This window comes from Telopea speciosissima, chromosome 4 (genome assembly GCF_018873765.1).
Source record: "Telopea speciosissima isolate NSW1024214 ecotype Mountain lineage chromosome 4, Tspe_v1, whole genome shotgun sequence".
In the NCBI taxonomy this organism is placed as follows: Eukaryota; Viridiplantae; Streptophyta; class Magnoliopsida; order Proteales; family Proteaceae; genus Telopea; species Telopea speciosissima.
In genome coordinates, this window is record NC_057919.1 from 9,690,970 (window position 1) to 9,713,581 (window position 22,612).

Below are 22,612 nucleotides of genomic sequence, written 5' to 3' on the forward strand. Positions count from 1 at the left end.
ACCTTTCACCATTGGTGGTAGAAGAAGAAGAAGACTCGGTCACCTTCTCTCAATTCTATAGAAATTAAAATCCGTACAGATATTATGTACGTCCGTACACAGCATTTGATATAATCAAGATTCCGAATGAATGAATGTGTTACAAGTTGTTGTTGTTGTTAAGGAAAGTAATATTATCTCCGATATCTGAAATCTACACCTAAACACCTTATCTTCCAATCTATGGGACCCACAAATTTTAGAAGAAGCTCAACAACTTAACCGTTGTGAAAGAAGTCCCAGATTCCTCCGGGCTATGATGGCCCACCCAAGTTTGGACGGTTGGACCTATTCACCTTCCAACCCATCCCAACATTTCTCGACAGCTCTCCTCCACTACTCTGTCTCACTTAACGGAAAATAAACTGTTACCTCTCACCGACATACGTTGCCGGTTAAATTCCACACCGTTACGTTAAATAGTTTCAAATTCTTATTGTGAAAGTCTTTAACCTAAGAAATATGACGTCAAATTTTAAAGTATACGTGAGCAGTAGGGTTGGCTAAGCTGCTGCGTTATTGCATAGATTTGTCGGGTTGTGAGCTTCAGAAGTCAGATCTCAACCATTTATTTATTTTCGAATTTTGATTATCATAAAGAGTAAATAAAGTAAAGACATGAGTCACATGACTTCACATATGATATGTATCAATTAATCAGGAACTGCAGAAAGATGAGGCACTTGATGCGCTATGGACGCCATCTGTTGGGTTGCCAGGTAAGGTAGAGTCAAACCCCTCATTAACACTTATCTTTACATTAAACCCCAATTTACAGTTTTACAGAACTAATCTCCAACTCCTCCTCTCTATTCTTTCCTTTACCTCCGCCTTTTAAGTTGGATTTTCTTTCAATATTGAAACTAAACTTACCTTAAAATGGTTTAATCTCTTAATTTACTAGAGTTTCTATTTACCTGGATACTCTACAATCCCTATCTTCCGTTTTCCCTTTATTTAACACCACTTTCCTCTTCCACCGTTCTCTCGCTTCTTCTCCTTCTTCTTCTTCCATCAAATCAATCAAAGATGGATTCGCTGACACTCTTCTGTACGGCGGGTCTTCTCGCCGGCGGCCTCTACTGGTTCGTATACGTTCTGGGCTCAGCCGAGCAGAAGGGGAAGCGTGCCGTAGATCTCTCCAGTGGTTCAATCTCTAGGGAGAAGGTTCTTGACAAGTACACGCAGTATTGGACTTTCTTCCGCCGACCCAAGGAGATCGAGAAGGCGGAGAAGGTACCAGCCTTCGTCGACACCTTTTACAACCTTGTGACGGACATCTACGAATGGGGATGGGGACAGTCCTTCCATTTCTCCCCTTCCATTCCCGGCAAGTCTCACAAGGAAGCCACCCGTCTTCACGAAGAGATGGCCGTGGATCTGCTCGAGGTTAAGCCAGGAGATCGTATTCTCGATGCCGGCTGCGGCGTCGGTGGTCCTATGCGTGCCATCGCCGCTCATTCCCGTGCCAATGTGGTGGGTATCACCATTAACGAGTACCAGGTGAAGCGCGCTCGGATGCACAACAAGAAGGCCGGTCTCGATTCGCTCTGCGAGGTCGTATGCGGAAACTTCATGGAGATGCCCTTCCCGGATAACAGTTTCGATGGGGTTTACTCGATCGAAGCGACCTGCCATGCTCCCAAACTGGAGGAGGTGTACGCGGAGATCTACAGGGTGTTGAAGCCTGGATCAATGTACGTGTCTTACGAGTGGGTCACAACCGATAAGTACAAGGGGGAGAACCAGGAGCACGTTGAGATCGTTCAGGGGATTGAGAGAGGAGATGCGCTGCCTGGGTTGAGGAGGTACGATGAGATTGCGGAAATTGCGAAGAAGGTTGGATTCGAAGTGGTGAGGGAGAAGGATCTGGCGAAGCCACCATCCAAACCCTGGTGGCAGAGGTTGAAGATGGGGAGGATCGCTTACTGGAGGAACCACCTCATGATTACGGTGCTCTCTTGGGTTGGGATCGCACCGAAGGGAGTCGTTGACGTCCATGAGATGCTTTTCGAGACCGCCGATTACTTGACCAGAGGTGGGGAGACTGGGATTTTCACTCCGATGCACATGATCCTCTGCAGGAAGCCCCAGTAGGTTTGTTTCTTATAGATTAACCAAGCAATTTCCAATCTTGCTAGCGAAAGGGGGGATTATTACAGATGGAGGTACCGTTGCCCTGTTTCTCGTTCGTCCTCCCACCACCACATCTTTCCCTTTTTTGTGTTAATTTATTTCATTATTATCTTGAATGTAGTTCTTCTTCTTCATCTTCATCTTCATCTTCTTTTGGGTTAATTTTGTGGATGGATTTCTTCTTGGTTTTCTACTGGTTATGGATGTGGTGGAGGGTGAGCAACGGAGAATTGAACTGAACTAAACTGTAGAAGGAGATGAGGAGGAGCAGTTTTTTCAATTTCAATTTTTGGAAAGTTTTTAGTTTTTAATTATATAAATTTTGGTCTCCACCTCTGGTAGTGGCTGTGCAGCTGTGATGTTTGATTGTAATCGATGTCATAAGATCCATAAGAGGTCGGTGGAGATGGTGTGGAAATCAGGAGACCTCCTTTAATCTTATTTTATCAAAACCCAAAAGAAAGAAGAAAAAAATTTGTCTTGCTTTTCTCTCTCTCTCTCTCTCTCTCTCTCTCTCTCTTTCTTTCTTTTGTGGGTTTCTGGCTTTCTGATAGAGAGAGCTAGCTGCTTTGGATTTTATGGCTAGACTTCCCCTGTTCCCTAATTTTCCTGTTTCTGTTAACTCTTAGGACCCTGAACCCTTCTGAACAAGGCTGCTGCAGCAAGAACATAATTAATCTGAGAAGTGAGAAAGAGAAGAATTTGAGAATGTTTGAAGGACTCAAAGGGTCCATGATTTTATGAGTCATGAATGAAGGCAATGATAGGAACAGGAAGTGTTGTAGTAAATGAAGGTTATGTTTGCCTGAGAATTGCCACCTCTTGTCTTTGTGTAGTTTATCTGTGTATGGATGGAGGTAATGGTGGGGTTTGCAGGTTGCTTTAATTTTGCCATTAATTTTTAGCCTCAACCACAGGCTCCACAGCTGCTGAAGGTGTGAAAAGCATAGGTTTTTTATGAAAATAAAAAAAAAAATGGTGTAGGTCACGTGTCTGTCCTCCTTAAGAACAGCACGTGGATGGATCATGGGTGGTTAGTGGTAAGTGGTAACCCTTTAACCTTTGTGTTCTTTGGTTTTAAAGTTGTTTATTATATGGTTTAGACTTTGGACACTAATAAAGGTTAAGTACAGAGAGTGAGAGAGAGCGAGAGAGAGATCCTCCCAACAAAATATCTGCTCGGGCCCCTATGGAATCTGGGTTATCTCCAGTGAATGCATTATTTGGTTGAGGTCTATTGACCTTCACATGGGTTAAAAGATACGATACAATTGAGTAAGTGACAAATTGGTTAATACTTTTGTTTTGTTTCTATTTTAGTAAAAAAGAGAGAAAGAAAGAAATGGAGAAGTGGAGCGATAGTTGGAGTGTGGGACACACGACGACAGTAGTCACAAGTCCAGAGTCCCACACACCCAAACATTTTCCCTTGTTTAGGGAAGTTAATAAATAAATAAATCTCTCTCTCTCTCTCTTTCTCTCTCCGAGTAGCCTCGTCAGTCAATCGTGTGGAGTTGATGGGTTTGGCTGTTTATGATATGTAAAAAAGTCTGTCAATTTCCTCCGTATGTGGGGAAGGGGAATTGACGTATTTGCCAGCTGCGTAGGGCACCGACGTTTCATCATGTGATTCCAAAAGCAAAAACGAAACAAAGATTCAGAAAAAGCCAGCCGCCTTGGCTGGGCGGCCTGGCCCTCGAGGAAGATGGACCATGGAGGGGTGGGGGGTGGGGGGGGGGGGGACGGGAGATCCGAATTCTCCCAAAGGCGTCTTTTTACAGTGAGAAAAATACTTTAAAGTTTATTTCATAAAAAAAATAGCTTTGAAGTTTAAACCAACAATTTAGAGTATTTGCCAGATATTCTGGTCGCATGTTCCCTGCACCAGCATGGGGCCAATGAAAGGTACATGTGGGGTCAGTGCCATTCAAATGATGAGGATGGATGCACACCACCAAGCTGAAAATCCTTACTTGCTCGGATGTGCACATTCAACCTCGTCGTTTGAACGAGTTGCATTGGAGAGGAGCCCGATCTGTATCTAAATGGTGTTTTAAAAATGGTAAAGGTCTATTATTCTTTCAAATTTCACAAAACATCTCTTTTACCATGTGCCCCTGGCTTTCTTTCGGCCATGGCAGGAGTTGGAGGATCCAACTTAGCTAAAACGGGAGATTTGAGTCATTTCATAGGCGGGCTGGGGTTTTGTCATTTCATAGGGAAATGATCCAAACATCTCTATTTTGGTTGGCTGGATCTTCCAGCTGCCGCCACGGCAGGCACGAGGGGAGGAGAGCTGAATTCTAGATATAGAGGATATGGTTTAGATTATTCACTTGTCAAATTTCAGAGTCTTATTCAACTAAATAGCCCTCTCCCAACTAAATAGCCCTCTCCCAAATCTAAGTAAGATCAGACCATTTAGATATTAAAAAATAAAAATTGATGATTCAGATTTATTTTTGTGATTTTGAAAACATCATCATCTCCCATTGTTATATGGATAACCACCCGGAAAAGTATAGAAAAAACAAATGTTTTTGAGAGGGGGTGGGTGTCAAAGTTCTGATATAAAGGTTGTAATTGGGCCAAGAGCAGCCTATGAATCTTAGTCTTAGCTGGTGTTGACATCTCTCCTTGACTCCTTGGAATGCTGGCTCATACTGTTATACATACACAGGGCATGGCCGGGATGGGTTGGGTTGGGTTCATCCCAAGGCTCAACCCAGATCCATCTGGCCCGACCTTGGGCCTGGAGATCACAATCCTAATATGTTAGGATAGCCCACCATAGTCCTAAATTTTTTGGACCGGATTCGAGTTGGTTTGTGCTCACACGGATCAAACTCGCACATATAATATGATCCGTACCGTCTTTTGAGAACTTTCCAAAGTAGTGCAATTGCAGTTGTAGTGTACTACTGTACTATGGTCACATTCCAAAGTTGTAGGTGTATTACATTTCACTTATGTGGGCTTTGGGAGTCCTCTTTTCCCGAGGATTTTCTTGAGCATGTAAAGCAGTTTTTGCCCAAAATTTGAGCCCATTCAAGCTACCATGTGATAATATGTGTGCAGACTATTGGGTATATTCTATAACCCCTAATATATGTTCTAATATAAGTTTACTTGAATAAGGAATCATATTGTGGTAGGTCCCACTTGATAAAGCCCATCTAACCTAAAACTCTAGTCTTTCATATAAATACTACCTGGAGGCAGCAACCTGTATTATTCCCAACTTGATATGCAGGATGTATTACTTTAAGCAACCTTATACTTAAATCCAAAACCCTAGACCACCACCAAACCTCAACCCATCCATATACAAAAGCACTTCATTCTTTTTTCCCTTCTAACTCACCAAAGTTATTCTTTTAACAACTTTAAAAATGTACGAGTTTTAGCCTAAATGGATTTTCACACATGACTAAAAAGAGTTCAAACTTTTGTTGAAAAAAACATCAAAGAATGAACATGATATTTTAACAGTTGAAAACATATGGAGAAATCTAAAACAAGGCTATATGATTGAATTGAAACACCAAGATTGACATGTGGCCAATCCCTAAGGTGAACCAACAGTTTAGATCAGCCACACTGCCCATACATGTGCTCCAAATAAGTACAGATTGTGAGGCATACACAATGCCCTATGCAATTCCTTAATTTTTTTTTTATCATAAGTTTTGGTTATCTGTATAACAATGGAAGGTGATGTTCCCAAAATTCATGAAATAAATATGAGTCATTCATTTATATATATATATATATATTTTAAATCTAAATCGTTTGCTCCCGCTAGGTTGGAGAGTGTACATTGAAGTTTAGAGTGTTGGTACATGAGATGTGTGCCAATACAAACAAGAGTATTTGATTAACTTAGACTCTAAAATTTGACTTGATTGTCTTATCTAACAATCAAAATAGACATCATCTCATCTGCCCACATGTAGAATAAATTGGCCAAGCTGGATCTGTCTCTATTGAGTGATCTCTATTTTATTAAGCCAAGTCCAACCAGCTCCCCTCATTCATAGTCCAAAATACTTCAATTTAAGAAAATGGATCATCGTACCAACAAGTGAACGTACATCTCAAAGCCAATCACATTTTAATTTTGTTTCCTTAGAAACCCCTCCTCCCCTTTTAAATGACAAAAATAGGATAGGTGGTTGGCTCTCACATGTACGTTCACCTGTTGGTACGTGCAGAGGAACCGAACTCCCAATTTTAACCATCCATACATCATTGAAAGTTAATCTTAAAATTTTTCGTTGCACAGGTGAAGAGAGAATCTCTTCATTTTTAGTGATTTGACACTATAATTAGAATATTAGAACGATTAATCTGATTGGGTCAGATCTCGCAGCTCAAGAGATTATCTTTTTCACTGTGGGTTAAACAAGGAATCGTTATCCCCTCCAATTTGCTGCCCCCTCCAATTTCTCCAATTCCTCACATGAGGCGGAAATGACCACCCTACCCCCTGCTCGAAAATACTGCCCTAGGTGGGGTCCACTCCCCCCAATTAGAGGAATTGGAGGAATTGGAGGTGATAATTATTCGTTAAACAAGTAGATTTCAAAAGTAAAAACTAACTTAGGAGACACAGCTTTCTATAGACACGTGCACATCCAACCGCGTCGTTTCAAATGTCACAAAACATCTCTTTTACCATGTGCTCCTTGACTTTCTTCTAGCCATGGCGGGAGCTGGAGGATCCAACCCAGCCAAAACAGGGAGGGTTTGGGTCATTTCATAGGCGGGCCGGGGTTTAGTCATTTCATAGGGGGCTCGCCTATGAAATGACACAAACACCCCTGTTTTGGCTGGGCTGGATCCTCCAGCTCCTGCCACGGCAGGAGGAGAATTTAATTCTAGATATAGAGGAGATGGTTTAGATTACTCACTTGTCAAATTTCAGGAGTCTAATTCAACCAAATAGCCATCGCCCAAATCTGAGTAGGATCAGAAACCATTTAGATATTAAAAAATAAAAGGGAAAAAGAACTCTGTCCAGGAGTGTGACCTACACTTGCACCCCCATGAGTCTATCTCTCCTCCCCATGTGAAAAGACACCTTTGCCCTCTTATTTTGAGGAAGAGAGAGATAGACACATGGGAATGCTGCCCTAGGCTACACTCCCGGTCAGAGAACTGCTTCCCAAAATAAAAATTGATGATTCAGATTTATTTTAAAATTTTGAAAACATCATCTCTCATTGTTATATGGATAACTACCCGGAAAAGAACAGGAAAAACAAATGTTTTTGAGAGGGGGGAGGGGGGAGGGGGGAGGTGTCAAAGTCCTGATATAAAGGTTGTAATTGGGCCAAGAGCAGCCTATGAATTTTGGTCTTAGCTAGTGTTGACATCTCTCCTTGACACCTTGGAATGCTGGCTCATACACACACAGGTCATGGCCGGGATGGGTTGGGTTCAACCCATGGCTCAACCCAGATCCATCTGGCCCGACCTTGGGCTTGGAGATCACAATCCTAATATAGCCCGCGGGCTAAAATGCCCACAATAGTCCTGAGTTTTTCAGATGGAATTCGAGGGAAAAATTTTGGCTGCAACTCCTGCTGCCCCCAATCGTAGGCGTAAACTTGGAACAATCCCTTTCCCCTTTGGGTTCACAACTACCCTTTTAGGTTTTAGTATTTTCCAAAATACCCTTTTGAATTCCAAATTGGTGCCTACAATTGGGTCAGCAGGAACATAGCTGCAACCTGGGCAGCAACCAATTTTTGTCCGGATTTGGAGTGGGTTTGTAGTACCATCTTTTTGGAGAAATTTCCGAAGTGGTGCAATTGCAGTTCTCACCGATCCCGGGCTCCAACTATGGTCAGAGGTTTGGGTATTCCACAATGCTTCCTTCACCCTCCGGTGACTCCTATTGTATAAACACTGATGCTTTCTTGTCTTCCCATCCCAAGGCTATGGGTGTTGGCTGTGTTATTCTTTGATCCTAGGAGGAGACTTCGATTGATCACTTCTGATTGGCTCTCACGTCTGCTTCCTAAGGTTGGATTGTCACACGTTACCTTCTTCTTAGACTGTCAAGTATTGGTGAAATGCCTTTCACCATCTCTTAGCCCCACTACTATCTCCACTATAGTTGTGGATGTTTTGAAGTTGAGGTTCTGTTCAGGTTTTGCTTCTTGTACTTTTGTGCATATTAGTAGGTTTGTGAAAGTGCTGGTTTACACTATTTCTAAGTGGGCTATTACGTTCTCCTTCGTGGGCTTTGGGAGTTGTCTTTTATTGAAGCAGTTTTTGCTTCTTTTGGAGGAAAAAAGGTTTTGATTTCAGTAGAAATCTAACATAAGGCCCGGCCGCTCACCTTCCATACCATGTAAGTGAAGGCCCATACAACTTTACTTAGTTTGTGAACTTAGTTATGCCATGGGACTTGTCCATTTTTTGTATTTTTTTATAAGGGAAAAATATCTCTACTTCTTGGTGTTTCCTACACCCTCTCACAGGGCACCATGAGATAACGCCTCTGACCCTTGGGGTAGATACCCAGGCGTGCTCACCATTGGCCCATACGTTTGTGTAGAACCATGCGACCAAGTAGAGATCTCTTGCCCTTTTTTATTCTAAATCATTTGTTCCCACTGAAGAGGATGGAAAGTACACATGTATGAATAGACATGAAGTGTATGCCAATACGAAAGAAGGTATTTGATTGAATTATACTTTAAAAATTGACATGACTAATTTAGACTATGTGTCTTATCCAACGATCGGAATGGACATATCATCTGATTATGTGTCATAATAGATACCTTGTGATATTTAAAAAAATAAAAAAAAGACCTTTGTTACAATAATAATTCGTCTTTTTCCTGAAAATTTACCACAAAGGCAAGTGTAATTGCAATTAGTAAGGGTGCAAATTTGCCAAGCTCAATCTGACTCTATTAAGTGATCTCCGTTTTATTAGGCCAAGTCCAACCAGCTCCCCTCATTAATGATCCTAAATACTCAAATTTTAATCGTCCATCCATCATTAAAAGTTTTTCCTTATCGTTCTTGTTTGAATGAACCAATGTGTTCCATTTCCAATGTCCCATACTCCCATTGTCCTAAAATCATATAAGAAAAGCCAAATAGCCCAAAATCCCAATCTCCCCACGGACGCTTAGGGTGTGTTTGGTAGGCGTGAATTGATAGAAAAGAAAGAGGGGGGGGGGTAATTATCCATGTAAATATGTAATAATGGAATGAAATGTTTCTGAAAATTACAAGATAAATCTAAGTCATCTATATATTTTTACGGTTTTTTTAATCTAAATCGTCTATTCTCATTCAGAGTTAGGAGAATGCACATTAATGTCTAGAAAACTGGTAAATGTCCATGCACAAGATGTGTGTCAATACAAAAGGGGGTATTTCATTGAAGGGAGAATGTTCTCTGTGCCGCAGCGCAGGCTACGTCCAGCAACATGGGCCTGCCACTCACAGGCAGAGTGGTCATTGCACCCACCCCCATGTGCCTAGGCACAGCCTGTGCTGCAGCACAAAGAACAGCACCCCTTCATTGAATTAGGCTCTAAAATTTGACATGTGGTTAATCTCAACTATGTTCTCTTTATCCAAAGGTTGGAATCATTGTTTTAGGAACCAATATCAAATATGGGATCAGTCTCAGCCAATACCAATCCAAATCACCCTATGTTGGTTTGGATTGGACAGATTTACCCATGTTTTCATTTTAAAATGTTTTTTTTACATATTTACTCCATACCGATCCATTGATACGGGATCGAGAATCACTGATACTGATCCGGAGAAGGCTATTCTACCGGTCTGATACCGATCCCCAAAATCATGATCAAAATGGACATATCATCTATCCATGTGAACGAATAGATGCTTTGTGATATTTGGAGAAATAACAAATCTTTGCAATAAGAATAATTCATTTCTCTTTCCTTTGCTTCTTTTCTTGTCATTGTTGCCAACCAAACACCCCTCTAATGATGTCTTCAAGTCTGGATCTTCTACTTCCGAGCTACCCCTACTTCCGTGTGCCCCACACACAGCAAGGTAGAAAAGACCATCTTACCCCTGTTTGGGTAAGGCGCTCGGGCAAGATTAAGGCGGTTTTTTTGCCTGGGGCGCACACAAAAGTAGGGGCAGCTCGACAGTAGAGGGATCCGACCCTATGTCTTCACCAAAAAGAGAATATGCTAAGTACCTGGAAAGTGCGATTAGAAAGAAAATCAACCCAAGATACTTCGAGTCTGGATAATATGAACCACAGATTAAATGAGTGGACACCCTCTTCCAAAGAATAACAATAATATCCACCCTCAGCTTCTCTTGTGATCTTTGAACCCTAATCTCCGAAGACCAATCACAATTCACATCCAATCTTCCTTCTTTACTCTTCCATGGCTACAATCCCAAATTTCTTGTCTAGACCACCTTCTTCTCTTTCAACCTTCCCCAAAACAAACCTTTCTTTGAGGAAGACTTCTTTCCCTTCTCCTAATTCCTCCACTCTTCCTGTCTTCCCCAAGCCCACACCACTAAAAAGACTAGAACCAGGCCTTACTACTCAAACCCAACATTTCATTGCCAAGGCAACTACAGCTTCTGATACCCCGAAAGTGGACAGTGATGAACGAGTCCAGAAGGTTCATAGCATCGAAGAATTCGATGAAGCTCTTAGAATTGCAAGAAACAAACTCGTTGTTGTCGAATACGCCGCGAGCCATAGCTTCCACAGCAGTAAGATTTACCCTTTCATGGTGGACTTAAGCAGGACCTGCAACGATGTAGAATTCCTACTTGTAATGGGTGATGAATCAGAGAAGACAAGAGAGCTGTGCAAGAGAGAGAAGATTGATAAAGTTCCTCATTTCAGTTTCTATAAGAGTATGAAGAAGATCCATGAAGAAGAAGGAATTGGTCCTGATCAGCTTGTTGGTGATGTTTTGTATTATGGAGATAACCATTCTGGTGTGGTGCAGTTGCATTGTAGAGAAGATGTTGAGAAATTGATGGAAGATCATAAGGTGGATCATAAGTTGATTGTTCTTGATGTAGGGTTGAAACATTGTGGGCCCTGTGTTAAGGTTTATCCAACGGTGATTAAGCTATCAAAGCAGATGGCTGATACGGTGGTGTTCGCGAGAATGAACGGTGATGAAAATGATAGTTGCATGCAGTTTTTGAAGGACATGAATGTAATTGAGGTGCCCACTTTTTTATTCGTCAGGGATGGTAAGATCTGTGGGAGGTATGTAGGCTCCGGTAGAGGTGAGCTTATTGGGGAGATTCTCAGATACCAGGGAGTTCGGGTCACATACTGATGAACTGGTTCTATTCACTCCCTTATTTTCTAGAACTGCTTCTATTCATTTTCCCTATCATGATTCAGTAATCCGAATCTTTTTTCAAAACCAAAAAAATTGCATCAACATAAAGTCATATATCTCAAATAATTTTTTTTTTTTTTTTTGCCTTTTTTGTTGGTATGCCATGAAACTTCATTAAATAATCTTGCGATTGTGAGATCCAGATCCTCTATGGTGTGTTGCCCGTAGCGGTCTGTGTGGCGTAGACTAGGCCATGCGCACAATGACAGCCTTATCCTTGCTCGGGCAAGACGTTTGGGTGGGGATAAGGCGGTCTTTGCGTGCATGGCCCAGCCTGCATCGCACAGACCGCTACGGACAGCTGCGTCGTAGAGGATCTGAATTGGCGATTGTGGGCTGAGGACCGTTAAAAGGCCGTAGGGCCTGAGGCCTTGAGGTCTAGAGGAATTGGCCCACTTTGTGTATTATCTTTGTTACCGGGGGCTTGATGAATTGGCGGTTCTTGGCAGGGGTTCGGGGGTGGCAGCCACTAAGGGAAATTTTTTTATGGCTATATGGGTATTTCAATAATGTGTGGCTTTATAAGTTTCGTTATTAAAATTTATACTGAGGGTTCATTCTCTATAATCTTAAAGAGGAGCGAGAACGAGTGGCTGTAACCCTATTCTTTGTTGTTAGTGAAATAAATCTCATCTCACTATAGACGTAGGCAATCTTACCAAACAATGTAAATCTTTTCACTGTGTGATTGTTTGTTTGTGATTTCCATTCCTTAATACATCGTTTTAGTTTTCGTTTTCGACACTGGCTCTGCTTAACTTATCGCTGAGGTAAACAAATTGTGCCTCCCCTTCTACCACCATGATTCTAAAACAGGGTATAGTATCAAATGTGTGAGTATCGCCAATACTAGACCAATACAGCATGGGTAATGATGTAGAGAAGATTTACGAAGAATTCTTAGATCGGTTGGACAGGCAGTAGTCTACCCGATCATGTCGAAAGAATTAAGTTGTTAGCTCAACTTCCGAAGGTCATATCTAGGATGGAGTTATGGAAGCTATAATATCTTGTCGGAAATGGTAGTCAGTACTCTACAAGTAGTTCGTCACTCTACAAGTAATTCGTCACCGCACTAATAAAAAAGAGACGAAATCTTCTCAAATAATGCAAGCGATATAATACAAGACATCGTACCCCCAACAATTCCAAGCTCTTCTCCCTTAATTAGGAAATAGAAAGAGAGATTGAAGTAGGTAGTATCCATCAGTCTTGATTTTATGTTTTGGCTTATCAACCACATCTTCTCCAATTTAATATGTTTGGAACCAATTGGGAAGACGTGATACATGTGAAACCATCCTTCCAAATTCTTCTTTGTCCGACGGGAATGGTGGAGAAAGTTAGGAATTGAAATCGGCACAATCATAGGAAATTAATTCCATTTCCAAACCAGATTCAACGAATGTCTGACTTATCATTTTGAAAAGAAAGTTTTAATTAGTCCCTAAGCAACCATATAATGAATCTAATTAAGCTAATTCGATAGTACAACATACAAATATCATCCTACCTATCACTAACGCGTTAATTTATTTTCATTCTCTGCGCAAAAATCGGACTTCCATGTGAGAAGCTTGAAGGTGCCACTATTAAAATTGGTTTAATTAATTAACTAAAATTTTTGTCTTATCAAGGACACTTCACCTACATGTAGAGAGCATCATTTTTTGCAAGTAAAGGACCAAAAACTACATTGTTGACTCTCAAGGCAAAGCTAAGATTGTGGGCATTTTGGGTTATTTAATTTTACTCTTCCCTGAATTAAAAATGGAGGATCTGTGAGTCTTCTTTGTTTAACTCAAAAACCCATGTCTGTGTGTGCCTCTAGATCCTCAAAACCATATAGTTCATGAACCTGTATTGTTTGGCCAAATACTATATAAGTAGTAGTAGTAGTCCCTATTGCTGATCAGAAACTCATCAACCAAACAAATATATACAAAAGGCTTCTTCTCCAAAAAAGGGATTTCCATCTTTTGAGAGTTAGTAATCAAAAAGAAAATGAGGTGCAATCTATTGGAGTCGATTAATCAAGTAGCTCAAGTACATGGTGGAAGCATTGTTTCTCGCTGCAACGAAGGCGGTATCGTGCGAATGAAGATTGTGGTGAGGAAACAAGAATTGAAGCAAATGTTGGCAATGATGGGGAATGGTAAGAACAACACCAATCAAGCATCTGCATCATTATCAACTTTAGAACAAAGGTTGCAGGCCATGAGGAGGAGACATCTTAGGAGAGTAGAACATGTAAAGGGGAAATTTAGCCCATGGAGACCTGTTCTGAAGAGTATCCCTGAGGAGCATTGAGTCCTACTTACATTTTCCACACTTGTGTTATAGAGTTCAAACAGAACTTGATTGTTTAAAATCTCTTTGGACTTTGTAAAGCTTGATTTTCCCCCTTGTTTGGCTGTTTAATTCCCTTTTCCATTTTTCTTGATTAAGCTGGTATACATTCTGTTCTTAAGTTGGGACTCTCTCTGTATTTCTCTCTCTGTTTAATTCCACCAAAGGGAAGAAAAGAATGAAAGAATACAATTAGAAGCTAAAGCTTCAAATAAACATTGATGAGGGGTAGAGTGCATGAGCTTAAAAGCTATGATTTCTGGCTCTTCAAGAGTTAAAAGACTTGGCAAAACTGTAGGAGGGTTCAATTCAAAATTTTAAAGCATTTGGTGGAGAAAGCACAAAGGACATGAACAAATCGATGTGGGAATATAATTTTATAATGTCCTAACAACCCCCGCTCATGTGTAAGTGGAATTGGGACATCACCTTACACTTGGAAAGAAAATGCAAGTGAGGGAAAAAATCAAGGAACCATGGACTCTGATACCATGTTGAGCATGGCAATTAAAGAGAGGTGAAGAACAAATAAGAGAAAGAAGACTAAGGATGTATTTGGTATGCATTCTCGGGTGATAAAAACAATTGGGGAGAACAGAGAACTATAACTCCCAACAGCATAAAAAACAACCATAGCACTACCCAGTCAAAGAACTTGTAGCAGAAAATACAGTAATTAATCATCAGTTTAATCACCTTGGAAAATGGAAAATGGAAAATGGAAAATGGAAAATGGTCAACAATATAAACTATAAGAACTTTGGTTTGGCCTGCATCAGCACATTTTTTAACCTTGTGTAATGGTCTAATAAACAAACTGACTTTGCCTTCATTTCCTTCCTGGCCTAGATTTTGAGCTTCAACTTCACCAAATTATTGGATATTCTGTTCATAAACACACCGATTTCATACTAAGTAGGAGTTTAATTAAGAAATGATGATAAGAACACGGCGACACGCAATCGTTGACATTCATTTTTTAAATTTTTTTCAAAGAAGAAAACAGAAAGAAAATTATATTATAGCAACCAGATACAGATGATTGAGAATATACCCATAAAAACAACAGATTTGCCAAAAACAAATCAAATAGCCATTGACATTGACCTTACATGCAACAGATGCCTTTTATTCCTTCTCCTTTATTATTTCCAAAGAATGTTTAAGGCCTAATCAGACACTCAACCATATATTCCAATCTCAGATATAAACATTTCATTTCATTCTCTGTGGAAATATAATTTAGTTGGGTTGGATCAGGTTCAAATACTTGGAGTTGGATTCACCCAACATGTTGGGAGTCCTCAGGTTTCAAGTCTTGTTCATGGGTGTAGAACCTTACAAAGCATTACATCTCTTAGAATTAGAGGATCAGGACCTACTGTTGGTTTCCTTGAATACTAATGGAGGAATTTTGAGATCCTAGAGCTCAAGATGCGTACAGGAAGTGGCTAACATTACAAATTACAAAAAGATGTCATTTTGTATTTTATATTCATCGCCATTTGATGGCATTTTGGTAATTTGACTAAAACTTTGAATCAGAGTTATAACAATTTTCCTTGCGTACTTTGGATTAATATTACTTTGACTTATGAGATGTATGTGAGATTCTCCATCACATGGACTTAACTCATGTACTGCCAAGTGGCAAATAGTAAAGCATTATACTACACTAAGTATAGTGACACCTAGAAAGACCTGTTATAGGTTTTTTCTTGTCACTATGCCTAGTGAAATATAATGTTTCACTATTTGATTTACTATGGATGCAAGTTGGGCTGGAAAGATCAAGCCCACATGAAACCTGCCCAAAACTTACAAGGCCTGGATTGAGTGATTTCATGCCCGTCGGGCCTTCCGGGCTTTGTGAGCACATATGTGGTTGGTGGTTTAACCACCACATATATCCGCATAGGCATACTTCTATTTATTCTAAGAATTCAAAATTCGGATTTGGCCGATCCATATCCGAAAACTAGGGTTAGGGTAGATTATGGCCGATTCATTCGGAACAGAATCGGATCAGATCAGTATATTGAATCCGTCTCAATTCCAGATTCTTTCAGGAAATGACAAAATACCTTTGAATCGGCCGGTCAGACTGCCTCAATCAACCGATTTCACCGACCAGTCCCGATTCCTTGAACCCCATGATGTATAGGAAGAATCCATTTGGAATCCATTGCACATGGGGCACGCGCCCATTATGAACATGCTTGCAATGGGTGTGGGGGCCCACACAAAACTAATTGTGTCACTCCTTTTTCAGGAGGGCTGAGATTCTCCTAAAAAAAGTGGGCCCCAACAAAAATTTCCGATTTGGCTGAGCTTTTCCTGAAAAAGGAAAGGAATTTAGCTGGTCTCTAGAGCCTAGCACGCCGAGGGTGCTGCCAACCATTGGGTTGTGCCACACACATCCCTAGGTATGCACCAAGATGTGTGCGGCACAGCTCAGCCATTAGATGCCCCCTGCAGCATCTTGGGTGCTGAGCTCCCTAGAGACGATCCTGATCCAAAAGGAAAGGAACGACAGAAGAGGGCCAGGACGAGGCAGAGGAAGACAGAGAGGGGTAAATATGTAAAAACAAATGTGTGTGAAGTAAGGGTATTGTTTTGGGTAATTTGACAAATTTTATGTTTATTTTAGGTATTTTGATTAGGGTGTATAAGTTGTAACCAATTTGTAACCAGATTTTGTTTGCCCCAAAAGACATAGTATGTTTTTCTGGACTTGGATCCTCTGTAGCGCATATTCAACAGGCTGCAATGCTTGAGCACGTAACCCGAGGTGTTGGGCTGTGTGCCCAAGCATTGCAGGTTGTCAGATGATGCGCTACACTATGTCGTGCCACAGAGGAGCTCTACGCATGTTTTTACTTAAAAAGAAGGGCATATGAAGTAATTTTACATTTTACATGTTAACACATTTTTCTTTCTATTTTCTTCTTCCCGGATTCCATGGCTCTGCTAGTCACAATCTACGTACTGTGTTGGTGGAGAAATCCGTGTAGAGAGAGAGAGAGAGAGAGAGAGAGAGAAATCCCCTGATCAGTTATCATCCCCACGATAGCCGGATTCTCACCCTATTTCAACGGTAGCCCTCGACTCATATCATCTTTTCTGTCCTTCGAATTCGATTTCTGTTAGATTGCATTGAAGCCAAATGCAGAGAAAGGCGACGAACTCCAACTGAATACTCTATACCTTCCGATCTGCTTGCTTTTGACAACCAACAGAACCGAATCATGGTAATGGAAGATGGTCACCACCATGCGTATCGGGCTCCTTAACGGCTCGGGGTACGCTAGAAAATGTCCTGCACGGCACCCCCCCAGCTCGACACGTGGTACAGTATCGATGCTGATTCTCTCCATCTCATGTGCTCCACATTTAGAGTTGCTCATCCATCCTCGTTGTCCAAACGGCACCTCAGCCACATGTCGAGTTCGGATGCCATGTCAAACATCCTCCAGCTCGGGGATGCATCGGAGAGGAGCCCGATAACTTTTTCGAAGACCGGGAAGAAGTATTGGAGGGGGGAAGTGCCAAATTACCAAAAACACCCTATCTTTTTAAGTTTATTAAGTTACATGGGGTGGGTAAATAAGCCCGGTTATAATAATATATTCTAATTCGCTTGGCATAACAAACAAATTAATCCTTTTGATTAAACCAGATGTTTATTATAGAAAATTCAAATAACAATAAAAAATTTGCCTTATCCCAAGTGGTCCTAAACGAATCCAAACAAAACAAGGTAAAGAAAACTGGGGTCTAAAAAATTAAAAAAAAAAAAACGAACGAAAAATAAAAAATAGAAACTGATAAATGAAAGATAAAAGTTAACAATTATAGAAAAGAGGCACAACTCAGTAAATCACGAAAATCTCTGCTAAATGAGATCTGCTACATGAATCTTTGCCTTTGCCTTTCAGATAGGTTCCAAGATCATATTTGGAACTCCCAAAACCCTAGATATTATTGTAAATTTCGCATGAATGAATAAATGAAAATTAGGTGAAGTGCATCCGGTCTTGTAATCAATGACATACCAGAAATAAATAACCCATAGGAAATGTTTTAGTTTGTCTTTTAATAGCCTCTGGCACCTCATCAATTTGTTTAACCCTTCAACAAATATCATTGTGGACTTTTGAGCATTTTGTTTTTTTTTGGGGGGGGAGGGGGAGCGGCCAAGGACTTTTGAGCATTGCTTCCACTAAGGGTAAGGGTGTGAACGAGTTTGAGTAATGAGGAGGAGTTTTACGCGGTTTGGTCCAAGGGAATCAAGCCTAGAACCATCTTATTTACTACTTCTTCTAAATTAATTTAAAATATGGTCTTGTTTAATGATAGGATGGTTTGATTCCGATTTCTTAACAGTTCTAGATATGTCCAACATTCTTAAGCATACAAATAATTGAATTCTTATTCCTAATTATATAGATATCCAAATAAGTCCAACATTTCATAATTCCATGTCACCAACATCGAATCTTATTTAAATTTAAATGCAAATTATTCAAATAAACATCTTTCATATTCATGTTAACATCCCAAATCACCAAAATACTTTCGAACTATTAGTCCAAATGACAAAAAGAAAATTTAAATCTCTAGTACTTGTCTCTATCTTCAATATCATCAACTTTTCCAATTCTTAAATGAGTTCCTACACATTGAACATTGTGATATTTTCAATTAAAATGAAACAAATAACACCCTTAAGTTGAGCTTCAAAAGGATATGAAACCCTAACCCTTAAGTGAGTTGTAATTCTGGAACTTAAAATCTTGATTAAATCTCATTATCTTAATGATTTAAATCTCAATGACTTAATCTTCAATACTGTTTAGTGATAATAATTAGGGAAAAAGAATGTTGTTTGATCGTGTTTCTCTTACGCCCAGACACAGGATCACACAAAACTACTATCCAAACTCTCCTGAAATTAAAAATCTCATCTGTGTTGATGCTCTTGTGTGCATTCTCATTAGTCCCTGCGTTGGTGCAGGGGTTATAAGATCAAACAAAAATCTCTTGCCCTAACAATTAATAATATAACTAATAATCCTTGGTTTTTCTTTGTAATTACAACATAATCTTTATATATAAGTTGTAACTATGTATTAATCAACCCCAAAAATAAATAATTTAAGCATATTAAATGGGTCCTAATTGTTTTGATTATAGTCGGTTTCTTATTCAGTTTTGGGTTTGGACCCATTGCAAAACTCGTCATAGGTCCCAAAACCAATTCCTACAACCATCCCATTTAATGATAGAACAGGTCAGTTATGGGTTTTGATGATTCGATTCCGATACAGTTCTCAGATCTGGACCCAAAATGACACCTCAAATTGAAACCCTTGACTTCAACTCTCAAGTTTGAAGGTCGGTAGATGGGGAGATGGGGTTCCATTAAGCTCCAAATCCTGAAAAGATCATTTCACGTACACCTATGTCTGGTCATAGGGGTGGTATGTGCAACACGATCAATTGGCCTTCTCTTTACCAGTTTTTTTTTCTCAAAAAAATATAATATTTAAGGATTAAGTTTTCCGTGGAATAGAGAATCTCTTTTTCACTAGTGATCTGATCATATGATTGGACTCTTTGAACATTGTAACACTCCCATCCTAATTGATGCAGTCGAAAATATCCACTCCTAATGCAATCTGATGATACCAATGGGAGTGGATGTAAAAATCCCTTTTCATAACCATGATGTAGAGAAATTCGATCCATTATTTAAAATTGGGCAAGAGATGCTCTGTGGTTGTGTAGTGCCTGCACCAGTGCGGAGGCCAATGAAAGTATGCATATAAGGGCATCAAACATAGATGCAATTTTTGATTTTATGGGTAGCAAGATGGTACTTTTGTGCACTCTTGTGTCTAGGCATAGAAACCACACAACCGGGTAGCATTCTTTTCTCCTTTGAAATATCAAACACCCTAATTGATTAGATTTTAGGTTGTAATGTCATTTTAGTAGTTGCAAACCTGCGGGAAAAAAGAAACTTAACTTAAGAGGTAGCAATTGAATAGAAGTGAACAAGGCGTACTCAAGCAATGACGCTAGACATCATCATTTTTCAAACAATAACTGAAGAAAAACAATCGTTAATGATCATAGAAAGAAGGCAAATGGGGAGCAAAGGTCATCAATATAACTTCAACTTTTAGGGATTAGGCCATTAGGGTTTTTTCAAGGATTTGTGACTGCTCCTTATTAGGCGTTTATAATCTATAAACCTTATGTGATTGTATGGACTCTTGTTAGTGGATCTCATATGGGTTTTCTCTAGAATGGAATAGACAATAGTATGGAGCTGAATCTTGAATGTTGGGAAGTGAAAAAACAACATATAAACAATCTTAGTATAGTTGAAATGTGACTCTTGAGATGGATGAGTGATAAAATTAGAAAAGATAAAATAAATAACGAATAAATTAGAGATTAGTTTAGGAGTAGTTTCGATACTAATAAGTTACAAGAAAGTCGTTTGAGATGGCATTAACATATGTAACAGAGACCTTTGAATGCTCTAGTATGGAGAGGTTATTTGATTTAGATTTGAAGAACTATAAAAGCCAGGTGTATGCCCAAAACGATTCTAGAAGATGTGAGGAAAGACAATATTTATATTTAAGATTCATAATTCTCCCTAATAGAGGACGTCTTGAAAACTTTTAAGCGAGTTATAAGTGTCTCATTCATCCTCTCTCTATCCCATATACTTTGAATTGAGTTTACTTGTTTTCAAGTGCTTTTGTGTGAGTTCATGGGAATTCTCTTCTATTATTGCTTTAGCAAGTACAAGCCAAGTGTGTTTAGAAATGGCTAGTATGCGAGTGCAACAACCTTTAGAAAGGCCTGTGGGACTTTTTTATCTTGAAGACTGATTCGCAAGAATCTGATTTGCATTAGAAGACATCTACATTCTTAAGAATACTAACTAGTGGCATGACTCGGCCCCACCAATTCCTAAAGTTCATGTATTTTCAGGTTCGCAATGCCATGTATGGCATCTAAATTTGTTGTTATCAACTATGATTTGTCTACCGGAGAAAATAGATCCATGAAACCGACCCCATTTAATTGGACTAAGACTAAATTAGGTTTGTATCAAATCTACCCTAAAAAATATAAGGTTTAGAGTTCCAAATCAAATTCATTAGTAGCATACCTACAAAAAAGATTAGAAGATCAAGCAAAAAGAAGTAATCAAAATAGCTATAACTGGAATCATTAGTGGTCTGATTATCTCCTGAAATGGATCATGGAACCCCTTTTGTTTCAAAGCGAAAAAGCACAACCTTTATTAATCAGTTTTCTTAAGTTTTAAATTAAAAAAGAAGAAAAAATGAGCAGAGAAAGTGTGTTTATGAACATCCATGGAAAGAAGCCTTTGGATTTGCAGTCCAATCTCTTATCATTATAAAAAAATATAAAGAGATAGAGAAAAAATAAGACAAAAAGAGAACAATCCAAAGATCCTCTCATCTCCTCTCTTCAATGCTCATCACATGGTTCTTCAGTTCTTCTCTTCCACAGATTTAACTTCTTTCCTTGGCTCCAAAAGTCACAAACTCCACCAACCACCATTATGAATTTATGGGTGCAGAGTGATAAATTATTATACCATCTTCATCATCACTCTCCCCTCCATCTCTCTCCTCATCGGAATGATATTTCCGGTCATTTGACGCCGCCGGCACCTGTGCCGTCCAATCGAAATTAGCTAGAGAATCACGACCACTTGTGAACCGCTTCATCTGACCCAAAGAAGGTTGCTCCCTACCCTGAACCTGAACTGTTACTTCCCTATCAGAATCGTCAAACACAGCATCAGAATTATCAGATTTCCTATTCCGGAAAATTCTACGAATCCCCGAAAAGGGCTTCTTCTTCTTTACTTCTCCGGTAGACGATTCATGGAAATCCGGAGGAGAAGACAGAGTCTTGGATCTCACAATGAGCTTCTTCTGGTTCTTGTTCTTGAGCTTCTTGTGCTTGTGTTTGATTTGACCCATACAAGACACCTTTGGGGATGTGGGTTCTGCAGCATCGAAGCTACCACTCCTTGATTTCCTGCGAGCTTCGGCTGGAATAATGGATATGATGGGACCAGAAAAACCTTTGCAGGGATGGTTGGCTTTGAATTTGCTCCAATTCTCGGACCTCTTTTCAGGACCAGGGCTGATGGGTGTGGCTCCAGCTATGAATGAGAAGATTTTCCCCTTTGATCTTGCTGGTTTCTCCATGGAAGTAATCGAATCAGATCGGTCTCTGCTTTTTGATTCTTTCTCTTTCTCTCTCGTGAATCAGAATCACACAAGTATTAAAGTATAAACTATAACATCATCGGGATTCAGGAATTAAAAAAAAAGAATGGATTTAGAAATCAAAAGGACTTGTGTGTGTTTGTCAACAGATAATGATGCAATCCAATTACTTATTTACCTTATTTGCTAATCTCTGATCTACTGAGAGAGAGAGAGAGAGAGAGAGAGAGAGAGAGGTGGTTTGGTCAAAGACGAAAGGGTTCTTGTCTGCTAGTCCGCCGACTGGAAATCAATATCTGTTTTATCCAATAAAAAGATGTCGGTGATGAGGAGCCGATGAGCGATCAGATTTGCTTGCTACGCGTATCAAATGAAATGATGAGAAAAGGTATCTAT

General features: G+C 39.8%; 3 protein-coding genes across 4 annotated transcripts in view; 2 read left to right on the top strand and 1 right to left on the bottom strand.

Annotated features, from left to right (window-relative positions):
• Positions 1-15,489, top strand: part of LOC122658012 (thioredoxin-like protein CDSP32, chloroplastic) — a 28,256-nt gene extending 12,767 nt beyond the window's left edge. Inside the window, exons 1-2 of one of the 2 annotated variants that reach the window (XM_043852850.1) lie at positions 10,566-11,501; positions 15,452-15,489. In XM_043852850.1, coding sequence (XP_043708785.1) covers positions 10,584-11,501; positions 15,452-15,454 — 921 coding nt within the window. In that variant the 5' untranslated portion in view covers positions 10,566-10,583 and the 3' untranslated portion in view covers positions 15,455-15,489. Of the gene's footprint in view, positions 1-10,565; positions 11,508-15,451 lie in introns of those variants that run through there. The other variant, XM_043852849.1, reaches the window with a different exon arrangement.
• LOC122658011 (24-methylenesterol C-methyltransferase 2-like) lies at positions 1,008-2,417 on the top strand. Its single transcript, XM_043852847.1, has one exon. It carries the CDS (start codon positions 1,069-1,071, stop codon positions 2,134-2,136), a length of 1,068 nt encoding a protein of 355 aa, XP_043708782.1. The 5' UTR covers positions 1,008-1,068; the 3' UTR covers positions 2,137-2,417.
• A 5,973-nt stretch (positions 15,490-21,462) lies between the features above and the next one.
• Positions 21,463-22,312, bottom strand: LOC122658013 (uncharacterized protein At1g76070-like). Its single transcript, XM_043852851.1, has one exon. The coding sequence runs from the start codon at positions 22,193-22,195 to the stop codon at positions 21,536-21,538; it is 660 nt and encodes a 219-aa protein (XP_043708786.1). The 5' UTR covers positions 22,196-22,312; the 3' UTR covers positions 21,463-21,535.
• Positions 22,313-22,612: the final 300 nt, after the last annotated feature.